Source organism: Rhagoletis pomonella, unplaced genomic scaffold (assembly GCF_013731165.1).
Source record: "Rhagoletis pomonella isolate Grant_MI unplaced genomic scaffold, Rhpom_1.0 Rhpom_scaffold_00014, whole genome shotgun sequence".
Lineage (NCBI taxonomy): Eukaryota > Metazoa > Arthropoda > Insecta > Diptera > Tephritidae > Rhagoletis > Rhagoletis pomonella.
The window spans coordinates 2,182,724-2,209,330 of record NW_023458568.1 but is presented as its reverse complement, the minus strand read 5'-3'; the positions used below and the strand labels follow the sequence as shown (position 1 = coordinate 2,209,330).

The 26,607-nt window shown below is 37.4% G+C and overlaps 1 protein-coding gene across 3 annotated transcripts in view; it reads right to left on the bottom strand.

Moving 5' to 3' along the window:
• Positions 1-26,185, bottom strand: part of LOC118749167 (UDP-glucose 4-epimerase) — a 519,161-nt gene extending 492,976 nt beyond the window's left edge. The window contains exons 1-2 of one of the 3 annotated variants that reach the window (XM_036483940.1): positions 26,057-26,185; positions 3,828-4,095 (exon numbers count right to left, since the gene is read on the bottom strand). In XM_036483940.1, coding sequence (XP_036339833.1) covers positions 3,828-4,070 — 243 coding nt within the window. In that variant the 5' untranslated portion in view covers positions 4,071-4,095; positions 26,057-26,185. Of the gene's footprint in view, positions 1-3,827; positions 4,096-26,038 lie in introns of all 3 variants that reach the window. The other 2 variants (XM_036483938.1, XM_036483939.1) reach the window with 2 other exon arrangements.
• Between the last annotated feature and the right edge of the window lie 422 nt (positions 26,186-26,607).

Here is a 26,607-nt window from a genome sequence, read left to right as displayed (position 1 = left end):
GTTTTTGCTTTATGCTATATTAGGATGAAATAGTAATTTTTAAATAGATGGCAACCCCACTCGTTGTTGTACATACGACCATGCCCACTCATTTAATATCTCATTTTGTTATCCAACGAACAGTGAAGATCTTATAATTTTAAACAGGTGGCAACCCTACTATAAAAAATAATACATTTTTGCACATCTAGAGGCTTAATCTTTTCGTTTGACAGTGATGGTGCAGATCTGATACCTTCGCTTATTAAGATTGATTATAGTAATTTTCTTCACAGGTGGCAACTCTACTCGAAAAAAATAAAACATGTATGCTACCCCCCTTATTTGACACCACTTACGATGATCTTATAATTTTTTATACAGGTACCAACCCTATAGAAATTCTAAATACCAAAGGTCACGCTCCTGTCTATACAGAATATATTAGAAAAAATTCGTTTAGTAGTTTTCGATATTAGCGCATTCAAAGAATCTCTACTTTCTTGTATACTATTTGTAGGTAAGTTAGAAACATTTCAATAGGTGGCAACCCTATTCAAAAAAATTAAAGCTTTTGTACATGCGAATGCCATGCTCTTTCATTTGGTATATCATCTTGTAATCCAACGAACGGTGAAAATCTTTTAAGTTTTCAACAGGTGGCAACCCTATTCAGAAAACTAATACATTATTGCATATCTAGAGCAGAGGTGGCCAAAACTCACACAATCATATATTTCAATTTTGCTAAATGATGAGAGAATGAAGAGAATAAGCCGCCCACGCTTCTGATGCAAACAGTGTTGTCAACGATTTCAAGTTGCAAATTATAAAAAAGAGGAATTTTTTTAAATTTGGAAATAGTGTGAAATAATTTGTATTACTCTTCTTATTTTGAAATAAAAGAATAGGAATTTTTTAGCATTATTTTAAATCCATCTTTTTATTTGTGTGCATATGTACGTAATAATTTATTAACTAAATTTTTGGGAATAAGGGGAAATGGCGCTTAACAAAAAAGTTTGTCGTCCGTGCGATTTCTTCATGACACACCAAACATTGAATTTTTTTGAATTTCTGAGCGTAATGAAATTTGGTTTATGCATCCGTTTTGAATCACATCTGAATCACAATTATCTTGTTTATACCTACGAAGAAACCGCATTAACGAAAAACCGATTTGACTTAACACTAATTTCTTTCTAACGTTTATTCCTCAGTCTTTATAGTGCACTCGATTAAACCGTATCGAAAAGAAAACAAACTTCGTTACTTTCATTCGATATTTATTTAATAATAGATTTACGCGGTGGACCGAAATGGAAGCGAACAGCAATACAAATTTATTATGATAATAAATAAAATTAAAAACGGGTTGTATAAAGAAGAATAGTCAATTTTGATTTTGCGTTAAATGAATTATTCGTTTATACGGATTTTTTAACCGATGTGAGAAATAAAAAACCGATTTGAAAACAAATTTGAGTCAATACACTTTTCGATTTCAACGCGCATTGAAATTTCGTTTATGCCTCTGATTTGAACAGCTAACAGGGTTAAGGCGCTTTATGTGTCGGTATAAACAAGATAATTGTTATCAAAAGTTGTAATTTCCCTCCAGTACTACTGGAGTCAACGGCTACTTTTGAACCGCTACTGCACCGACTCCTAGGTAAGTAGCTACTTTATTAACGCGTGGTAGTGCACAAGGTAGTGCAGAGTCGAACCAGTCGGAAGCAGAATCGCGAAAAACTACGACAGAGGGCGCCCATAAATCACGCAAGTGACTACTTTAGTAACTCCCTGTAGTGCAGAGAGAGCCGATGGCGACTACCGCCTAGGACATTGCCTTGTAAAAGTAATCGCTGAAATACACTGCAAGTAGTCGGTCGATAATTGACGGACGACTCATCAGTCCTGTAGTCGCTCCCCCGTACTGCAGAGCTTCTTCTCAATAGAAATGCTCTAATAAAAATCATTTGTATATTGAACTTATGTGAGCCTTAGGGCCGGTTCTTCAATGTCTGGTTAACATAAATCAGATGTAGAACCTTCGGTTAAATGCAGCGACTGCTTTATGGATCACATGTTATATGTATGATGTCGATATCGTCGATAATGATGTTTAACTGAGAGGTACTGATAACCCAGTCATTCAACAATGGCTGCCCTTATGCTTGAGAAGCAAACACATATTAATATTTTCACTTTCGTTGCGAATTTTTTGGCAAACTTGAAATTTTTATTATTTTTGTGTTTTCTTTTTCTTTCCTTTATGTGTGTGAACAAGACTATTTATTAAAACACAGGCACTCTGCAAAAAAAAATTAATATTTATCGGCAAAATGCGTTTACGTAAATTGTTAAAAATGTCTATTACCTTGTTTATGCCTGCGCAAGAACCGCATTAACAAAAACCGATTTCATTCAACATATATTTGTTTCAAGTATTTATACCTCTGCCTTTATAGCGCACTCGATGAAGCCGTATTCAAAAGTAAACAAAATCTGCTATTTTTATACATTTCTTTAATAATTAATTTACGCGGTTGGCCGAAATGGAAGCAAACAATAATTCGAATTTATTGTAACAATTACCTTGTTTATACCGACACATAAAGCGCTTTGACCCAGTTCACTGTGATTCAAAACGGAGGCATAAACTAACATTCAACACGCTCAGAAATTCAAAAGTGTATTGACTCGAATTTGTTTTCAAATCGCTTTTTTATTTCTCACGTCGGTTAGAAAACAAGTATAAACACATCATTAATTTGACGCGAAATGAAAAATGGCCGGTTTTCTTTATACAGCCCGTTTTAAATTTGAATCATTATTACAACAAATTTAAATTCTTGTTCGCTTCCATTTCGGTCCACCGCGCAAGTTAATTAATAAAGAAATATTCGAATAAAAATAACAAGTTTAGTTTACTTTTGAATACGGTTTCAGTGAGTGCGCTAAAGTGACACCGGTATAAACGCTTGAAAGAAATATGTGTTGAATCAAACCGGTATTTTGTTAATGGGGTTTTTTCGTAAGTCTAAACAAGGTAAATAATTCAAATTTAAAACGGGCTGTATAAAGAAAACCAGCCTATTTTCACTTCGCGTCAAATATGTGATGTGTTTATACATATTTTCTAAATGATGTGAGTAATAAAAAACCGATTTGAAAACAAATAGCTTGTTTATACCAAAACATAAAGCGCTTTGACCTAGTTCGCTGTGATTCCAAATGGAAGCATAAGCCAACTTTCAATACGCTCAGAAATTCAAAAGTGTATTGACTCGAATTTCTTTTCTAATCGCTTTTTTATTTCTCGCATCGGTTAGAAAACAAGTATAAACACATCACTAATTTGACGCGAAGTGAAAATAAGGCTGGTTTTCTTTATACAGCACGTTTTTAATTTGAATTATCATTATAACAAATTTGAATTCTCGTTCGCTTACATTTCGGTTCACCGCGCAAATTAACTATTTAAGAAATATCGAATAAAAATAACAAATTTTGTTTACTTTTGAATACGGTTTCAGCGAGTGCGCTATAACGACACAGGTATAAATGCTTGAAAGAGATATGTCAAATCAGATTTTTTTAATGCAGTTCTTGCGTAGGTATAAACAAGGTAAAATTCAAGTCAATACACTTTCCAATTTCAACGCGTTATAAACGAAGTATATGGTTTTAGTTACTTAGCTGTTGTGACTCATTACTGTAATATTATCCGTATTGTTCGGATGTATTGTATGTACCTTTGAAAGTCAATTAAATTTAGATCTGAAATTTCCTCTTACTTCAATTACCATGTATAGTATTTTGTATAAATATTGAGTTTAACTTACCTCCTGGAAAATGCCACGAACTTGATCCCTCTCAGTAATATCAATACAGTAATACACTAATTTCTTTCCTGTAAGTTCTTGTACTCTACTTAAAGATTCGGGAAGTTTGGAGGCTCCAGAGCTGTAAGCGTTGCTCAAATTATCTACACAAATCGCGTTATAACCTGCATTTAGCATCTCCAAAACAGTATGAGAGCCAATATATCCTGCGCCTCCTGTGACCAAAACATTTGGAGGTGACATTTCCAGCTACGTAAATATGTATGTTCTGTAAAAAATTAAGTATATTATTTTCAAGTTTTAGTTTGGGTAAATAGTTGGATTAGTATTGCTTTCGGTTAGTAGATGTTTAATATAATAATATAAAAGATAATTAGAATAACATCTGTTTACTTTATTGATCCACGGGAAAAGGATCAGAAAGCCTTAGAAAATGCCTCTATATGTGTAACAAAATCAAGTATATTCATTTAGTTTTAGTATTTTGCCGGCTCGAGGTCAATTTTGAAAAATCAATTAAACACAAGATTTTAGTGTTTTGTTTCCGATATATATTAGTTACGCTTCGGTAACCGTCCTCAGGGTAACTATTGACAAACATGTAAAACATAAAATATACATAAACACAAATTTCAAAACTATAGGGGAATTCGCTCTTGTGTGTATTCGTTATATGTGGTGTAATTGTAACTGCATGAGCGTGTGATTTGTTGTTGCTAGAGGTAGATCAATTACACATGCAACAACAACCCCACACTCATCCAGTTCCACTTACGCAGGACACAGAAGCGCGAATTCCACTAATAATCCCTGCAGAAAATCTGACTAGCTCAAAACTAGCGGAGAGCTAGACCTTTTTCCGACAGTACTAGTTCTAGCTCAATACCCAAGCAATGCTTTCAACTGTCCAGTTTTACACGACGATGTCATTGGCGGTGGCAATTGTAGCCCAGTGCATTACTGTGCAACTAGTTTTTAACCGGTTCCGTTTTGGACAGTTTTTTTTACAAGAAAAAGTTTTTAAAGATTCGATTTTGGGATATTTTTTTACAGATTCCATGTTTATTGCACAACTGCCTCCACCGCGATTTGAGCTCCGATTTGACCAACGATGCTTGGGTCGTAGGTCTTCTCGCTGAGCTACTTCCATAGTGAGAAGTGAGAATTTGTACGCTTACACCGAAAGTTTCAACTGTCCCGCTCTGCAGCCGTTTTGCACCAGTTCAGAGATAGTTCTGAAATATGTATCTCGAAACTAGCGCTTTGTCAGAATGTCTCTAAATTTTACTGCAGGGATTAAACACAAAATGCATACATACATTGATTTACACGACGCACCGTTTGACGTTGAGTTTTGTACTGTCGATTTGTTTGTAAGCAGGTATCTGTACAAGTGAGCGCAGTTTTCAATGCCCATTTTGAACAATAATGATAGAATACAAGACTGCGCCCATTTGAGAAGATTTTTGAGCGTAATTTTTGCGTGACGTCGTTTTGGTACAATTGCGAGAGAGACAAGAAAAATCGAAGGGAAAATGTAAACAATGCGGAAAAACGTGTGAATATCAATGTTAAATGATCCAATTTTGCAGGAGTTAATAACTATACAAAGTTTAATTAAATAGGAACACGTAGCAATGATTTTGGGCATGTAGCCCTTCAGGCAAGTACAATTTTCAGCACATGCCGGCTGTTGGAAAAATGCATGAAGTTATTGTATGTAGACTGTACAGAAAAAAACTTACTTATTTCGCACGCTTGCCTTTTGTTTTCAATTTTACGGGGGCGGATGGGGAGGGGCGTGGGTTTTGATATCCAACCCACTAGAAAGAGCACAGTTCACTCTTTGTAAAACGTCACACCTGACCCCTCGAAACCTTCCATAGACCCCTGGGGAACCATTGGAAAATGGTCTAAATTTAGCATTTCTACACCTGAAATGTAAACTCGATAAACAGTATTTTTGAGCCCCTTCTATTGTCGAAGGTATTCAACATTTCTTGTTCATATAACTCCGGCTACGCCATCCACAGTATATTTGCGCAGAACTCAATCCAATCGCAATCTCTGTTTCTCTCAATCTTGCGTTTTGTAGTTCAGTCTTATGTTTGCCGGTGTGTTTATTATATGTAACATTTCTAACACTAGCCACGTACGACGGGCAATTTCGCCCTTTGTGGGGCATCACGAGCATGTTCGCCAAAAATCAAAAATGTTGATTTTCAGTGAGCATGTTCGTCGTTTGGGGCATGGTTTGCGAACATTGCATTGGAAACAAAAACAACAACCTCATTTGGTGCTGATGTTTGCAGCGTGCACATTGGTGGATAAATGGATCCAAGCCATGTGAATTAATTGAATTTTGGGTAAATAACGCTAAATTACTATATGTATATGCATGTACATTAGGGTAGTCCAAAAATGCATGTGAAAAAGTAAAGTCGGAATTTGTATGCTCTCACCCCCCTAGGATTGTTCTATACCGAAAAAATATATACCCGTGTTTTTTTTATTTTGAAATCAAAAAATATTTAGAGGTCGCTCAAAGCGCCCAAAGTTTTCCATGTATTTTATATGGGGAAAAACCCACTTTTCGTAGAAATGGTATAGAATAGTTAAAAATAAAAATATATGTTTGTACCATAAAAATCTGTTTGTCTGCAGGAGATTCCCAGTAATCATACCCAATTGTTTATTTAACCATTTTTTCATTGCAAATATAATTTATAGGTCCGCCAAAGGCCACCCAAACCCCAAAAAATGCAATGGGGCGCCCAATAAAAAATCGTTAGTATTAAAAATGGTTAAATAGACAATTGGGTATTATTATTAAAAGTCTCCTGAAGAAAACCAGAGTTTTTCGATCGAAAAATATTGACTTTCAAGAATTTCCATTTCTACGAAAAAATTTATTTTTCCCATGTTTAAGCCGCCACTTAAAGCGCAATACCACGGCCGTGCGCGCAATCCTTGGCCGCAGCAGTTTGGCAGTTGACCGACGTCAACTCCGAAAATATGAGTACCCCTATCATCGTGCGAAATCCGCAGAAAACAGTTTAGCAACTACCAGCGGTTAACGCGCACGCGCCCCTTTTGAACTTCATATTGTGTCAAACCTATAAGCTAATTTTTAATAAGTAACCTTATTGTATATGCCCATACATGCATATACTCTTAACCGTGAAGTTTAAGGTATGAAGAACTAAGCTACATAAATTGAGAATAATATAGAAATAAGTCTTTCCTTTTATCGGAAAAAGAGTGTGTGTGCAAGGTGAGTGCGAAAGGCGACCATTGGAAATATTCATGGTCCTTCGCAGCCAACCGTGGCCCAGCTCCTAAAGAGAAAAAAACACTTAAAAAAAGAAATTAAAAAAAAAATCCGTACTCGTACGTCCGCTAAACTAATGTAAAAAGTATTAAAATGTGGAAAAATCAATAAATCGATGGCTGAGTGGAAGATCGACCTATCTCGGCAGCCAGTTCCAAAACGCCCTATCTCAGAAAACTTTTCAAGAACGCCCTACTTCAGAATCTGATTGAAAAACGCCCTATTTCGGAATTTTATTGAAAAACATCCGAGCTACACACATCAGCCAAGCAGCCATCATCAGCAGCAACATCAGCAGCCAACAATAGCATCAGCCGTAACAACAGGCAAAGCAAAGAGCGTACTTACATATACACATAACATAAAGGAAAGTAGTGAGTAGGCAAATTTTAAGTTTCTTAAAAACTAAAATAATATAACTAATTTTCTCAAAAGTTATATTATTAAATATAAACTGCCAACGAATATATACATACATATACATATATATAATTTCATAAAGGGCGTATTTATTCTCGCCAAAAACGGCAATTTGCCGCTATTAAAATTTTTGTAGAAAAATTCCGTTTTCCGGAAAGCCACATACCGCCAATCTTATATATATATAAGTATATGTACATATATACAAATTCTGATATATACCCCAAATTAATTCCGTTGCAGTTTATATGCCTACTGTGCCCCACTGTGCAAGAACAAAATGTTAGCACATTAAAATCATATACTTTCCTCTGCTTACCAATTTCTGCCGTTGGTCGCATAGTTCGTTGAACTTGGCTAAACAAAGTGCCGAAAACATAAGTGCATTTTTTCCCCATATACCATATGTACATACGTAACATATAAGCATTTTTACAAGTTGCATTTTCTGCAAACTATTCGCATAATAGCTAAGAGAGTCGTTGTTGTTCATCGGACAATACAGTCCACATACAAGAATGATAGAATACAAGATTGCGCCGATGAGAGGGGATTTTTGAGCGTAATTTTTGCGTGACGTCATCTTGGTGCAATTGCGAGAGAGAAATGCCAAAACGCATATAGAAATATGTAAACAATGCAGAAAAATGTGTTAATTTTAATATTACGTGGCCCAATTTTGCAGGAATCAATAAATATACAAAGATTCATTAACTAGGAACACGTAACAATAATTTTGGACATGTAGCCCTTTAGGTAAGTACGATTTTTAGCACATGAAAAAATTGATATATTAACAGTGTTTGCAATTTCATGTAGACCAAAAGGAAGATGTGCAACAAAGTGAATTTTTGGACTCGCCATTGTAAAAAGCCATGCAGAGTGCATATTTATATTTGTGGACGGAAGCCAACCACCATAAACTCCACAGCTGTTGACTCCACTGCTTTTATTTGATGACTTTTGTACCATTTACGAGTGTGACTTCTTTGGAAACAAATATTCTATGTAAGTAAAATATAATTTAAGCTGAACTTTTAAATGTATAATAATTTGGGCACTGTTTTGTATTAGGTACGTAACAGCGCGGTAAGATGCCGCTTGAATTAGCGCCTGGCGACCTTATCCACTGGTGCATTACCTCATACCAGCACTAAAAATATTATTTTCAATATCTTCACTAGTAAAGTGCTTCATGCACACATTTCTCGATTTGGTGTTTAATGCATCTCCACGCCGGCAGAACTGCTGCCACTTTTTCGCCAGATTTGCGTCCGTAGGAAACGAAAAAAAACTTATATCGCACGCTTTCCTTTTGTTTTCACTATTACTTTTTGCCACGGCACACTTCATTTTGCTTTGTAATGTCTCAATAATTGTTTAAAACCACGCAGAAATATTAACGCACATATATTAAAATTGTTATTTGGTTTTTTCGTATGCCCACAATCAATAATTGCACCAAGATGACGTCACGCACGCAGCTGATTCTGTCGCAATCCCTATTTCTCTCAATCGTGGTCCACATATACCAAACGCACTCTAGCTTATTTCATATCTTTCCACCTCGCTTTTCTCTGCTGCACTCACCAAACTCAAAGCCCGCTCTCCGACTAAAATACGTTCGGTACCAAGAACTCACCCCAGCGGTGAGCGGCTCTTTACGTATTATTATATCCACTTGTGCATTCCCGCACATAAACATACATACGCACTGTACAGTAAAACCCGCTTAAGAACCTCACGAAAAATGCCAGCTTTTTGAGGTACTTAAGCGGGTTGGGTACTTAAAAGAGCCCGCTTAAGTACCTCGATGCGGGTACTTAAGCGAACATAATTACTGATAAAGTTACATCTTCTTGTTAACTTACATAAATACTTGAATAACAACATTTAATGAAGTATACATACATAGTTTAAAACCAAAATCGTAGCAATATTTAAGCACATAAACAAGTAAAGAAAAACTTGATTAAAACAAATACATATATAGTGCAATGGTATGCCATTTTTAAAACAATTAAATTGTTTAAAAAGTTAAAGTTAGACATATCATTTTATACCAAATTCAAAATTATACATATTGTTTGCCACTTATGTTTATTTATTAATTTTTAAAATTTTTCAATCAATTAAAATACAGTTCATTCAAGTACCATATAAACCTAAGCTTAAGATTTTGTAGAACACTTAAAAAAAATCATCATAATTTCAAACTATTTTCTCAGAAGTGTTTTTTGAGTATACAGTTTTATAGCCCATTCTATTTTAGTATAATAATGTGCAAGTTTCAAGTGGCTAAAAATTAGTGTTGATTTTTTATAATTTTTTTACCGAAGGTGTGTAGCGCTGCTACTGAATTTCAAAATACGTAACTATTTTAAGTAATTTTAAAAGAGCACTTAAAAGGGGAAAATTATAAGTAAAATTGTAAATGGGACACAAAAAATTTAGGTACTTAGGCGGGTTGGGTAAATAAGCGGGGAGGTACTTAAGAGAGGGATTTTCTTCAGATTATATTAAAAAATTCACGGTGTCCAAAAATGTTGGTTATTTAAGCGGGTTAGGTACTTAAGCGGGGGGGTACTTAAGCGGGTTTCGCGGTATTTAAAACAAATTCTCTGTGGTTTTCGTACAAATTCACTCACCACTGCTGTGACAAAGCGTAGCTTAGCCATATCTTCGGCTTCATATGTAAATATTTGCACATACATACATACGCTATAATCAAAACAAACTCTATTGTTTTCGTTTCTTAACTCACCACTGCTGTGACAAAGCATAGCTTAGCCATATACTCGGCTTCATACGTAAATATTTGTACATACCTACATACATACGTACGTACATTTTTACATTCCACATATTCTGCACATTTGTACATACGTGCTAACAAAGAATATTATCACACGTGTATTATCTATAACGCGATAATAAGTGAGTTCAAGATATTTAGATACACGCAACCCAGTAGGGAAAACTTCCAAATTGCATTTGTTTAGATAGTGACAAATAACCAATACTTTTTCAGTATTTACATATTATTTATATCACATTAAATATTCATACATACATATTTACGTATATTTCAACCACGTATATAACAGTGAAAAGTGTTTGTGATTTTATTTCTCTTACAAAAAATTTTTTCAAATCCATATTCACGCTCCGTTTTCCACGTTATAAAAAGTGCTGAACCAAAAATTAAAGCAAATATAATTTCACGTAATTTGCAAGTAACAAAAACACAAACACCGCCACAAAATCTTGAATTTTTTTCCTGTTTTTCTGTGGCACAAAGTGGAATTTTTTCTCGTTTGACACTTTTTTTTCTAATTTTTTACGAACGATATCTGGGTGGTACCCAGCTAATTTTAATTAAATCTTCTTTCAATTTATATACATGTGACCTTCCACAGCATTCAAAATGCCTCTTGGACACAGTCCACCAAACGTTTCTGAGAAGTAGACAAAGTCAAAAGGTGCTTCACAAGAAGCCACCGCGCCCGAAATCTAAAACTTTTGACCCATCCGCTCAAAAGTTTATAGCGGAAAGTGACAGTATTATGAGATACTGTGCAAAATTCAGCGATGCACCAATCCAAGACCACACTGAATCGTATCTCACGATAAAAGACAAATCACTAGCTTCAGTCCGCATATGATTTGGTTTTTTCAAAGCCAGATGACAGCTTACCAGAAAACTTTAAGAATTCGGTAGAAGGCAAATACTTCACTTGCCTTGAATTATATGAGGTGACCAAAGCTAAAATTGCCGATCAACTGTCGTTGATTAGAGCAATCGCCGCACCGAGTCCACCACCCCGCGTGGAACACACCCCGGCAGGGGCAAATGTTTTTCTTCAAGTCCCACCTTGTGACACGGAGACATTTTACGACGGTTACGAAGAATGGCCCGCTTTTCGTGGCGTGTTCACAGTGGTGTACATCAACCACCCGAAGCTCGCCCGTGCTCACAAATTGTATCACCTCCGATACAAAACCCAAGGAAAAGCCGGCTCCATCGTCAAGCAATGCCCGCTCAGCGATGATAACTTCGAGCTGGCCTGGGAAGCTTTACGGTCACGATACGAAAACAAACATATCCTGGTTGACAACCAAATTAAAATTTAATGACTTTGCCCACTATTCAATCCGATAATAGCGAGCAACTTCAAAGGCTACAAACATCAATAAACAACTTTCTGTCAGCTCTTAATTCCCAAGACGTCCCATATTGGTGTACATATGCTCATCCAAATTGCCCGAAACTCTCTCTTCTCGAAGAGATTTACCCTCATGGTCACAAATGGACGATTTTCTTACATCAAGATACGAAGTAGTCGAAAGACTTAACGGGCTTCATCCAATCCAAAATAAACAAAAACCAGTCGCTCATCAAAATGCTGCGCAAAACAGGTCCTTTAACGGGACTCAAACCTTTGTGGCAAAACCTAAGAAGGAAACAACTTGCTCTTACTGCAAGTCCCCTCATCCCATTAGAGCCTGCCCACAATTTAAGCGAACTTCGGTACCAAACCGATTACAATTCGCAAACCAAACCAAGCCGTGCAAAAACTGCCTTGGTAATACTCATAGCACTAATGAGTGTCCGAGCAAGTGGTCATCTACACATTGCCAACAACGGCATCACTCCCTGCTGCACATGAATCCCAAACCACAATCTCGACACTCCAGTGCGCGAGCGAATGAAACCGCCGCACAACACACCACTGCCCAGTCGACACCTCCCGCTCGACAAGCGCAGTTAAGCTCCATTTCCAGCGTGCAACCGTGCTGTTCCAAACAAGCACAAATACAATCATTGCACACCGACAATGATAGCAAAATTCTCCTTCCAACTGCAATGGTCGCAGTTGAACACGAGGGGGATTGTTTCAACTTAGAGCCCTGATTGATCAAGGCTCACAAAAAACTTTCATTTCAAAGTTCAGAAGCGGTTGAAACTACCATTCGAACATTCGAAGTTCGAAATTTCCGGCATTAGTGGACACGTAGTACAAAGCTCCTCAAAGCTTTGTCCACTAACATTGGTTGCACCCAAAACCATGCAACGAATAAACAGACAGGCTATCGTGTTACCTCAGCTCACGAGGCACATGCCTACATTCACCATTAGCCGTGAAAACTGGCAGCGATTGAAGATCCTTGAACTTGCTGACCCAAGCTGCCACATACCAGCTCAAACTGATATGGTAATCGGCAGCGATATACTCCCACAAATCCTGCTGGAAGGTATACACAAGATTTGCGACACTATACTTGCGCAAATAACAATATTTGGCTGGATTCTGAGTGGTCCAATATCCGAAAATGTGGTGTCATTCTCGACACAAATAGAAGAGTGCTCGAATGCAACTCTCAGCTCTCAGCTTCGAAAGTTTTGGGAAGAGGAGGGGATTCCACTACCTCCACAAATTTCACCTGAAGATCAGGCATGGGAGCATATATATGCAACAACAACGACTCGTGCCCCAAAAGGTCGATACATTGTGCGACTTCCCTTCAAGGAAGAATTTCCAAAAAAAACTGTCTCTAGGCTACTCTCGGTCTGCTGCACTCCAGCAGTTTTTCAGTATGGAACGATCGCTCCAGAAAAAAGGAGACTTGGGCACAATGTACAATAATGTGTTGCAAGAATATCTCGGTCATATGGAGCACACGAAGCCATGCGAGATAATATCTAATGACAAATACTTCTCGTTCTACTTGCCTAATCATGCCCTCGTCAAACCAGATAAGGTGACCACCAAAGTTCGCGTGGTATTCAACGCGTCAAAAACATCTGGTTCCGGAAAATCCCTGAATGACGTGTTGCACACTGGTCCCACACTCATACCAGATCTCATGCTGCTTATTCTGCAGTGGCGAATGCACAGATTCGTTTTCAATGGAGACATTGGAAAAAATGTATCGTCAAATACTCATCCATGAGGACGATAAACATTTTCAGCGAATCTTGTTTCGCACATCGGTTGACTCTCCTGTCACCGATTATAATCTTAAAACCGTAACGTTCGGCGTTAATTGTGCACCATACCTCGCTATTCGTACCCTACATCAATTAGCAGATGACACTATAGCGACGTTTCTCTGGGTTGCCACAATACTTAAAACCGAAACGTATGTGGATGACATCCTATCCGGAAGTCATGATATTGACAACGCCACTGAATCACTTGTACAAGTGATCAAAACGCTGAAGTCAGCTGGTTTCATACTAAAGAAACTTACGGCCAATCATCCGGCCATTTTAGAAAAGTTTCCAAATGAGGATCTTCTCGACTCCAATTTTTGAAATTTGGGAGCGCTTCCACAACCAAAACTCTTGGTATACAATGGAACGCACTGACAGATACATTTTCCTACACCATTCTGCCTGCATCGACATCGAATGCCGTCACAAAGCGAAAAATCTTTTCCTCTGTCGCAAAACTTTTTGACCCGGCAGGACAGCTGTCGCCAGTGATGATTCAAGCAAAGATTCTGCATCAAGAACTTTGGCTGGATGGCGTTGATTGGGACGAATGTGCCAAACCTATAGCCTTAGCAAAATAGCAACAGTTTGCAAAAAATCTGCCAGCCATCTGCTACATCGAAATCCCTCGATGGGTTAATTTCACTCCGGGGTAAGATACCCAAATCCACGGGCTTGGCGATGCCTCGGAAAAAGCATATTGCGCTGCGATTTACATCCACGTAGATGCTAGCAACCAAAGATATCCCACTCTCTTGGTTGCAAAAAAGCAAAGTCGTACCATTGAAGACGGTAATCTTGCCACGCCTGGAGCTGTGTGGTGCAGCCTTAGTCGCAAAACTGGTCGCCACTGTTCGAAAACAGCTCAAAATAGAATTGTGCAACACATTCTTACGGCCAGATTCAGAGAATGTGGTAGCTTGGCTTGAAAAGCCGCCATGTACATGGAAGACGTATGTATCCGATCATACCTCCCAAATCCGGGAATATCTTCCAACCGGTACCTGGCGCCATGTTGCCAGCCAAGACAATCCACCCGACCTCGCCACCAGTGGCTGCAAACCGCAGGACTTGGCGAATCCCTCCCTCTCTGGTAGCACGGACCAAAATGGCTCTCTTACCACATGGATGCATGGCCAAGGTCAAAGGCATGCAGTGCATCTCCACCAGAAAAGCGAAAGTGGAGGTATATCACGCGCTCGAAGAAGAGGTCGATTTTCTTGATCGCTTTTCTTCTTTCTCTCGAGCACTCCGCGTGACTGCGTACATGTTACGCTTCGTGAGCAATTCCCGCAACAAATCAAAGGGGTTAGCTACAATCACCTATCCACATCTGACACATAACGAGTTCCAACATGCAAAAATGCGTCTTATCAACGCAGCCCAATCACGCCATTTTCCGAGCGAAAAAAACGCTTTGCAAGATAAAAAGCCACTTAACAAAAAAAGTCCTCTTCTTGTTGTCAATCCTTCGTTGGACAAATACGCACTTCTACGGGTTAATGGCCGATTAGCACATTCCATATTGAGCTATAATGAAAGGCACCCAATAATTCTCCCTGCCGAATCGAGGTTCTGCCAGCTATATTTGGAGTTCTTACATTCGCTGCTTCTTCACGCAAAAACACGATGAATGCTCCAAATGGTAAGGCAGGAGTAATACGTACCAAAGCTAAAACCTCTGATTAAAAAATGCTTTTTCAATGCAAAGTGTGCACGCTTTACAAGCAACAACCACGCTCCCAAATAATGGATGCTCTACCCCCTGAGCGCTGCAGTTTCTCACTCCCATTTTCCAAAACTGGAGTAGATTTTGCTGGGCCAGTCCAAATTAGAGCATCGGTGCTAAGATCTACCACCCTTATCAAGGGATACGTGGCAGTTTTGGTCTGTTTTTCCACAAAGGCAGTGCATCTCGAGCTATGCTCGGATCTTACAACCGAGGCTTTTCGAGCAGCATTCGCCCGCTTTGTCGGCAGACGAGGCTTCCCCTCAAAAATAATAAGCGATAATAGAAAAATGTTCATTGGCGCCCAGCGCGCTACAGAACGCGACTTTGTTAATTTCCTTAACGCATGCTCCGCAGACATTGTCAAAAAATATGCCCCTCAAGGCTTCAACTGGCAATATATACCACCCAGCGCCCCCCACATGGGCGGCTTGTGGGAATCTGCAGTGAAAAGCTTTAAAATCCATCTAAAGAAAACCGCTGCAACCCACAAGTTTACTTTTGAAGAATTCACGACGTTTCTGGTACGAATTGAAGCAGTCCTCAACTCGAGGCCTCTGTCCGCACTTTCCCAAGACCCAGCTGATATGACAGCACTTACTCCGGGTCACTTCCTTCGAGGTGCACCGCTATTGGCCATTCCGGAGCCTAATGCGGAAGACCTCTCTCTACTAAACCGGTGGGAGAAAGTCAAAGCACTTTACCACCAATTTAGTCGCCGCTGGAAAAAAGATTACCTCAAAGATCTTCAGAAGAGATACAAGTGGAAAACCCCACAACGCGATCCTCAGCCAGGCGACATCGTCGTGGTCAAAGAAGATTCGCTCCCCCTCACCGAGTGGCGATAGGGACGAATCGAAAACATTCGCCACGGTACTGATAACCACATACGTGTCGTAGAAATCCGCACATAAAATAGAGTTATCACGCGGCCACTTGTCAAACTGTGCTTCCTTCCCACGGAGAATTATCCGCGGAAAGCACAATAAATAAGTAGATATACACCTTCCCCTGTATATTAAGGGTCTTAACTTCCCGTTTAAATATTGTACCCAAGTAATTCTCCTTTCTCTGCCTTTGCTTCTACTTCCAGATTGAAGAGATCATGGCATCGCGGAAGGCATGCCCCCTGGCTCCAACGACAGAGACGGACAACTGCCTCCAAAGTCGGCTCTGCCACAAGTATCACGCGCTCAGGACGTTCCCGGCCTTCAAGGCCATGAAGCCACCGCAGCGATTGGCAGTATCCCGGGCGCAAAGGTATTGTGTCAACTGCCTTGCGCTCACCCACACAACCGGCGAATGCGACTCGCCGGGCAGCTGCAAACACTGCGGGTTGGCGCATCACACTTTGCTGCATGTGGCAGCGAACAACCATGCGCGCACGGGCCAACTTAAGAAGCAGCCCAAGCAGCGCGCATCTTCACGTAGGCCAGACAAGACGCCCACCAACAAGGGAAGCCCGGGGCAGAAGGCTCAGAACCCGCGCAACCAGGCGCCGCAACCGTCGCCCAATGTTTTTGTGGGTATAGTTTCTTATTGAAATATTTATTTTTAAAAACATCCGCACTTAAAAAAAAACTATTTAATGTTTTCTTCTACATACGTATGTATATTAGTGTAAATCTAGGTCCTGACGTGGTTATGTGTGCATAATATTGTAAGAAACTACTCTTAAATTCTGAAATTCTGTGTGCTTCAGGCAACCAAGTCTTCTAATTTCGCAACTAGGCGCCTTAAAGTATCGCACCATTTTCCACACAACGCAACGCTCGTAGGTCCCGCTTCTTTTCTTTTTTGTATATTTATGTACATATCTATAAATGCATGTGGTCGAAAAACAAACAAATTCACACAATTCAAAACTATTTCAAAGCACATAATTGAATTTTTAATGAAAATTAGAAAATGCCATCTTGAAAAGGGTTAAAAGTTATTCATCATTTGACATTATAGTCGGTGTTCAAAAGAGAGAAATGTCAAAATCACTTCTACCTTGCTTAATATGCCTTGCACCATACCTAATAGTCATAACCAGGGAACGGATTTTATGGAAATTGCCTTTTTTTCTGCTGAAGAGATAGAGTATATTCGATTAAGAATGTCCACGATTTAGCTTTCCCTGATTCCATATATACACATTTGATGTTGCCTTTTTTGCCTTTTTTAAGATATTTGCGTTTTTTTTGCCTTTTTTAAGATATTTGCCTTTTTTTGCCTTTTCTACCTTTAAAAAAGTGATTATAGCATTTACAATTTTTTTTTTTAAGATTAAAAAATATACACATTGCCCATGCGGCTTATAGAAGCGCAGAGACATCTTGCCAAATTGGTGTTGGAAAAATTCAAAGCCGTTTTCTCAGCTAACGAAGGCTTGGAGACAATAAGGGGTGTGGATAAAATTGTAAAGGGCGAGGAAAACGCCCTTATTCCTGATAATATGGACGTTTCAAACGTTCCATGTTTAAATTGGGCGCCGCTTGTATCAACTTACGTCGAGCACACATTTAGTACATTCAAGGCTTTTCTTCGCGAAAATCGAATGAAAATGCTGCCAGAAAACTTCAAAATGCATCTTGTGGTTCAATGTTACTAGAACTATACGGATTAAAGTTTTATGAGTTAGAAACTCGAAAGGATAAAATAGTCAAAGATTCAAAGTACACATTTTTCATATAATGAAATTAGTTCATATTTTTTCTCTTTTTACTTGTAATATAAACATTTCTAATATAAATGTATTTTTTGATTGTTCTTCGTATTTTCTGTCTTTTTTTAGTGCCTTTTCCTGCCTTTTTCGCTATTTTGTTTTGCCTTTTTTTGCAACACCTAGTGCCTTTTCCTGCCTTTTTCACTATTTTATTTAGCCTTTTCCAGCCTATTTCGTTATTTTATTTTGCCTTTTTTATAGGTTTTTAGGTCCTAAAAATCCGTTCCCTGGTCATAACTCTAATGTGGATAAGTTCTCTTATTTCATCTCAATTGACTAAGGAAAGAAATTCGCTCAATATAAGTACAAACGTTAAAAATTGCGTGCACAGAGTTTTACAATTATATTAAAGAAAAGTCAGAAGTTTTGAAACAAGTTCACAGCAACGAAAAATATTACTGGTTTTGTGATTGTTGGGTTACATTTACCAAAATGTCCCGGCTTGCCAACGGAGATATCTGGCAGCACTACATATAAAAATACATGGAAAACTTTCAGCGCTTTGAGCGACCTTTTAAAAATTTTTTGATTTCAAAATAAAAAAATATGGGTATACTTCTTTTCGATATAGACCAATCCTAGGAGGTGAGAGCATTACAATTCCGACTTTACTTTTTTGTGGACCACCCTAATGTACATACATACAAGTATAATATAAACAAATTTAAGTAGCACATACATAAAAAAAGCTAAGTTAAAAAGATTGCAATTGCATCATCCGTGTCTTTGCGACAACGAGCATGTTGGCGAGCATGCTCGCGCATGTGCGTGGAAAAGTATCCTTTTGGGAAATCGAAGATTTCGAGAATTGTCGGGTGCCCTTGCGCTGGGTTTGTGAGCGCGATTATTATTATCAGAAAATATATGTATTATGTATGCAAATTTAAACTCATTCTTGTTAAGATATAGTTTTCAGTTTAGAATGGATGTTAAAGTTGTATCAATCGTAGAAATCTTAGAAACAGGTTTTTGTTAAGATGAGAGAGAACAGAGCTATCCATGTGAAGAGAAAAAATTTACTCGGCAATATAAAGAAATATAAGTACTTTAATTAGTTCACACTGTGTACGCTGCAGGATCGCGGATTTAGCAAGCCGGGAAGTCGTAGGTTCGAATCCCGCTGCCAGGAAACATTTTTTTTTACATATTTTTCTTTTTTCTTATTCTTTTAAATATTACCTACAATTTTTTTTACGTAATTAAAATTGTTCTGACACTTTTAATTATAATTAAACTAAAAAAAAAGTAAGTGCGCCTGGGCCACACTGTAGAAGTGAAACTTACGTTACTTACATATCTATCTATACATACACACATCTGCTTTTGCTTAAGGTTATATTTTTTCTCTTTTTTTCTAGCAATGTAGATCCCTACCTCTACCACTGTTCGTTTTAATAACATTCATGTTAGTCTGTTTTTTCTATTTTCTTCATTTTTATCTTTATACTCTATAGATAACAAAATCGATTATAACGTTCATCAAAATATCGATAACAAAATCGATGACAACCTCGATAAAAATTTCAATAGCAGCATCGATAATACCATTGGTAGCTAAATCGATTAGAAAATCGATAACAAAATCGATAAATATCGATAACAAAATCGATAAATATCGATAAAAAAATCGATAAATATCGATAACAAAATCGATAAATATCGATAACAAAATTGATAAATATTGAAAAAAAAAATCGATAAATATCGGTTAAAAAATCGATAAATATCGATAACAAAATCGATAAATATTGCTAACAAAATCGATAAATATCGATACAAAAATCGATAAATATCGCTAACAAAATCGATAAATATCGCTAACAATGTCGATAAGAATCGATAACAAAATCGATAAGAACCGATAACAAAATTGATAATTATCGATAAAGAAATCTATGAATATCGATAACAAAATGGGTAAATATCGATAACAAAAGCGATAAATGTCGATAACAAAATCGATAAATATCGATAACAAACCGATAAAAATATCGACTATTTTATCGATAAGTCTCAAGAATCCCGAAAATCCCAAAATAGTTCCCAGATTGAGTCTCTGTGTCTCTCTCTATATCCTTTCCTCTTTAAATACCTTTATTTTAATCTTTCTTCCCCTATCTTCATCTTTACTTTTATCGGTATCCTCATCCTCCTCTTTGCCTTTACTTCTATGTTTATCATTTTCTTCAGCTATGTACATTAGAGTGGTCCAAAATAATAAAGTCGGAATTTTAATGCCGCCACCCCCTAGGATTGTTCTGAACCGAAAATAAATATTCCCCTTTTGTTTTTTTTTTTTGAAATCAAAAAATATTTAGGGAGTGCTCACAGCGCTCAAAGTTTTCCATGTATTTTATATGGGGGGAAAACAAATTTTCGTAAAAATGGTATAAAACTCTTGAAAATCAATATTTTTCAATCGTAAAACTGTGGTTCTCTTCAGGAGACTTCAAATATTAATATCCAATAGTTTATTTAACCATTTTTTATGATTAAAGATTTTTTATTGGTGCATTTTCTAGGACCTATAAAATATAGTTACCATGAAAAAATTGTTAAACGAACAATTGGGTTTTATTACCGGGAATATCCTGAAGATAAGCAAAGTTTTCCGATCGAAAAATATTGATTTGCAAGAATTCTACACTATTTCTACGAAAAGTTGTTTTTTCCCCATATAAAGTACATTGAAAACTTTGAGCGCTTTGACCACTCCCTAATTTTTTTTTTTTCAAAATAAAAAAACAAAGGTATATTTTTTTTTTGGTATAGAACAATCCTAGGGGCTGGCGGCATTAAAAATGCGACCTTATTTTTTTTACACACATTTTGGGACCACTTTAATGTATGTACATATACCCCTTCAACTTTGCCCTTATATAAGTGAAGTGTTTAAATTTACCTTGGGTCTTAATTTTTGCCTATATCTGTACGCATCTTTGTTTTGGTTTTATTTTTACCTTTGCCTTTATCCTTTATCTATGTACGTACTCACCTTTACTTTCATTCTAAGTGTTATTCTTTAACCTTTTATTAGCAAATTTTTGTTAAATTAATACCATATGCATACACACAAGAAGCACTTGTTTCAGCCCCAACCATTTCCTTTGCACCATTCCCATTGCAACATTTCCGTTGCATCACTTCCGTTGCACCATTTCCGTGTGCAATTTCCGTTGAATTTGCCAAATTTACTCCCAACCAACCAACCGCGGCTAAAGAAGTTTCACTTCAATAAGAATTTGATTAACTTGAAATAGTTGTGAGTAATGCTATAAACAAAAAAAAGGGAAAGATAATAATAATAAATTTAATAAAATAAAGGTACCTAATACTGGGGAAAAAATATATATATTTTTTAGAATCGCTCGGATTGGGGAGGGGTTTTGTACATGTGCAGCATGATACGAATGAGCCCGCAACCAAAATTTGCAATGAGAGTGAACTGCAGCGATTTCGTTAATGCTCTTTGCTGTTATATATCTATGTTCTATAATTACTACGTGTGTTATACCTTTTATTGTGTTTATTACTTTGTAAAGATGGCCATTCTTTTCAATTCTTTATCTGTGTTCTCTATGAGTGAAGTTGTTTCTGCTTGCACCTTGCATGAGTGTACAATATAGGGTTTCTAGCGCTGATGTAAACAGTCTCGCTAAGTTAAATGTTCTCTGTAGTCGTCAGAAGTGCCTTAACATAGTGCACTTCAACGCTCGTGGCTTGAATACTGATAAGATGGACTATGTTAGGAATGTGTTTGAATGTTCGTCAATTGATGTTATTTTTGTATCTGAGACGTGGTTTGATGCGTGGCTTAGTGACTCCTCTGTTGACATAGGAAATTACAGTCTTCTACGTAACGATAGCGTCGGCAAGAGAGGTGGTGGAGTTTCTATTTATTGCAGAAGCCATTTACGGATGAAAAATTTAACAATGTCCTTAAGCCATGGCACTGAATTCCTTGTTGTAGAGATAACAGGTAAAAATTTTAAAGCACTTGTTTCTTGTGTCTATAATCCGCATAAATCTGTTAGTCTTAGTCCGTTTTTTGATGTCATGTCTGCCTATCTTGTTGATTATAATCATATCATTGTTTGTGGAGATTTTAATGTGGATACTTTTGTGCGTGACTGTTACAGTGAAAATTTCGTAGACTATGTTGCATGCGCGGGGCTCTCGATGGTAAACATGGTGATACCAACAAGATATGCGGTAAATTGTAGTCCACGCCTACTTGACTATTTTATTGTTTCCGACTTGACCTGTGTTTTAAAATTTGACCAAATCACGTTTTTATTTGACCATGATCTAATTTTTTGTTGCTTGGACATTAATGATGAGCGGAGTCGTGACGATCAGACATTTTCGTATAGGGACTTCCGGAGTATTAATTTAGATGCACTTTTCTCGGACCTTGGCAGAATAGACTGGGCTGAATGCTGGCATTGTCAATCAGTTGACGCCAAACTTAACTTCCTTGTTAGTACTCTTAGAGATGCTTTCGACAAACATGTGCCTGTTCGCACTGTCCCTGTTAGATGTTCGTCTTGCCCGTGGTATAATAGAAAGGTTCAGTCGGCCATCAAATTGCGAAACAAGCTCCATTCACGTTGGAAGAAAAATCCCACCTTATCGAACTGGGATGCATTTAGGTCGGCTAGGAGTAATTCAACTTCCTTTACAAGGTACACAAAGCGCGCTTACTACGCAAATAAACTGGATTCCAATCTACCACCGGGTGTCTTGTGGCGCAATATCAGTAGTCTTAGGGTACGTAGTAAGGAGAATGTGCGATGCACTCTATCACCTGACGACGTCAATGATGCCTTTCTTGGGTCTTGTGTGTCTAATGTAGTAGCCCCCACTTTTGTTCCATGTAGTCGCTTGTGTTTCGAAGGTTCGTCTTTTGAGTTTTCTACAGTAACCGAATATGATGTGAGTAGATGTGTTCTTGGTATAAGGTCTAATGCTGTAGGAGAAGATGGTGTTCCAATAAAGTTTATAAAAGTTACACTACCCTTTATCCTTGGAACTCTCACTCACATCATAAATCACGGTGTAACAACCTCTCGTTTTCCACATAAGTGGAAAATTGGTTCTGTGTTACCTGTCGCTAAAAAGAGTTCTACAAATTGTCCAAATGATTTTCGTCCAATCAGTATTTTGTCTGCTTTGTCCAAAGTCTTTGAGACACTTATGGCTTAACAAATTTCGATACATATTGAAACACATAATCTCCTCTCGCCACTTCAATCAGGTTTTCGAAGAAGCCATAGCTGCAGCACTGTCATATTAAAAATTCTAGATGACATTCGGCGACCCTTCGATAAAAATCACTTAACCTTGCTCTGTTTACTAGACTTTTCTAAAGCCTTTGACTCGGTTAATCACGCGCTACTATGCACTAAACTTGAAAGATACTTTGGATTTGGGAGAAGTGCTCTGCAACTTATCAGTAGCTATTTGCTTGGCAGGCTCCAACGTGTACGAATTGGTTCTGAGCTCTCTCAGCTAAAGGGGGTGCCTGCTGGGGTGCCTCAGGGATCTATACTTGGCCCACTTCTTTTTAGCCTATTTCTAAATGACATTTTTCAGGTCTGCCTAAAAGCTAATCTCCATGCCTATGCTGACGATATTCAACTATACTTATCGGCTCCTCTGGTGCAAGCAGATCGATAGTGCGGCGATATTAATGCTGAGCTATCCGTTTTTTCCAATTGGGCGAATGCCAATGGTTTGCATCTCAATTGTGATAAATCACTTGTTTTGCCAATACTTAATAAGAAAAACATAGATTTCAGCTTTTTATCGCCGCTGATCATCGCTAACAAACCTCTGTAAATCGTCAGCAAGGTATAAAATTTAGGGTTTATACTAAACTCTAACCTGACTTGTACAGACCATATTAATGCAATGGTTGGGAGGGTTTATGCTACCTTAAGAAATTTAAAGGTGTCTGGATTTTATACTCCACTGAGAACAAGGCGTCAGCTTGCACTACAAATAATAATGCCGCAAATCACATACGCTGAGGTAGTTTACAGCAAGCTTGATAGCAACTCGATGCGCAAGGTTGATATTTTGTTTAATAATGTAACCCTAACGGGTCTCACAAGGTTCGAGCACATATCGCCGTGGAAGTGTAGCCTCTTGGGTTGTGAAATAATAGAATATTTGAAAGCCCGAAACTGTGTTTTTCTATATAGACTGATTGCTATGGAATCTCCAGGTTACCTTTTTAATAAGTTAGTATTTACTAGGTCTGCACGGGTAACGGATCTAATTGTCCCTCACTTTAGTACGTTAGCATCAGAGAGACTGTTCTTCGTCAACGCTATACGTTTGTGGAACTCTATCCCTGCTGGTGTAAGAAGTAGTCAAAGCAGAAGCAACTTTAAGCAATCTATTTACGCACATTTTAAGAAATAATGTTTTGAATAGACTGGCCATCTATCTTTGCCTATCAATCTTTATCAACATTCTTAATTTATTTTCTATCTTTGTATGTTTGTATTTCTTATCGTATTCCTTAGTACTCTTAATCTTTATTGTTTAGGGATTATAATTATAATGTTAGTTTATTTATTTGTCCTTGTTTTTATTCTTAAGTTTGCAAATGTATGTATGTATGCTTTTCTCTTTGTCTATATTTAAATCAGCAATTTGTTGTACTACAAAAGATTATATCTTATTGTACTAATGGTTATACATTTAACAAATGAAATGAAATGAAATGAATCGTGAAACATTTGTCTAACTTCTTTATGACTACGGGCCTATGTCTTAAAAATTTTGTTATGTGAAGACATTTTATATAACCCTGGGTGGGAAGTGAAAAGTACGGATCGGCTGTCAATATGTGTGAGAAAATGTGAAGCTGGATTTCCGCTAAGAGAGATTCTGCCTTTTTAATCCCGATCGTCAACGTGACTAGTTGTGTTAAGTAAAACACCTCTTAAGTATTAGCGGCATAATGTGTTTTATTCGTCGATTCAAATAAAATTAAAAAGTATAGATTGTACACTGAAACTCCGGGTATCGACACAGAAAAAAGCAAGGTAATCGTATTTTAAAACAATTGCGATCTTTGAGTAGCAAGTCCTTTGGCTACGGCCGTTATTTTTATCATCACCAGACACCGTGCTGATGGATACAATCACGTGGAAGCATATGCAAGCGGATAATAATTGTGGCAAAAGGCAAACACCAATCTTCCTAGCAAGCCACCGAATAGCAGAAACTCCAACTTGCACCTAGTAAGCGTGGTCGATCCTTGCGGTAGCGAGTAGATCGACGCTCAGCAGACCACGTGGGCCCTCTTCGCTATATGTTCGTTGTACAAGTGGTCATAGCTGAGACATACCAAAATACCATAAATTTCCTACGTGCGCTATAAGCAGATCCATTCCTTATGATTAGAGAAAAAAAGATCTTAATATTTTAAACAGCGATTTTTTTAGTATTAAATTTTTAATACAATTTTAAATTGTGTCTGAGACTCTACTTGATGACTTATTTGGAATTCTATGTCAAAATAGACCAATCACATATTGAAATTGGGAAAAAATATTTATTTAGATAGTCGACATTATAGATAATGAAAAAAGAGCAAAAGAACAACTTAAATAATCCTTTTTGGCCACTCAAATGATTTATGAACTAAGATCCAAGTTTAGGACCATACTCATAAACGTATGTATATGTAAATTAAATAGTATATCAAGAAGAAGAAAAAACTGAAAGGAAAAATAATAGTAACTAAATTGTTGTTTCGACCTAACATCCCCCTCTTTATCAATTTTCACACCGTCATTGGCAGTGCATAAGATCGTAGCGGGATCATTTGTAAAAAATCTAAAATTAGAATTCTCATTGAACTTAAATTTTCCTCATTTCGTAGCGGTATCGTGTGCGAAAATGTAAAAAAATAGCATTCACCTTGAACTTGAATTGTGCTAAATTGCGAACATGTAAATATGTATGTAGTATGTATGACCTAGTTTTAAGAAGAGCATTAACTCACCACACCGAGGCAACTCACCAGGCGCCTGCTGATCCAGCTTGGAGTAACGTACATATGTAAGTGCTTTTGATTTTCTATCATATCCAGTTTCTCTTTGGTCTTTTCTCATTTCAAATATATTATACTAGCCGGCGACGGATGTACATTTAAGTATTTCTAGGAAGAAATCATATGTCATCATGTACTTCGTTTATTATATACATAAAAAATCTTGTCTTAATCCGTTCAGCAGATAGTAATTTTAAATAGGTGGCAACCCTACTCAAAAAACTTAAAGTTTTTGTACATGCGAAAGCCATGCACTTTCATTTGTTATTACATTTTTTTATCCAACGAACATCTTATAGTTTTTTAAACAGTGGCAACCCTCCTCCGAAAAAAAATACATTATTACACATCCAGAGGCTAAGTCTTTTCATTTGACAGTGACGGTGCAGAACTGACGCCTACGCTTTGTAACGTAGCTCCCCTACGCTACACTAACATACATATGTATATACGTACATATCTACCAGACAACAGCATGAGTTTACTCACTTCCATCTAAACAGTATGAACTCATTGCTGTG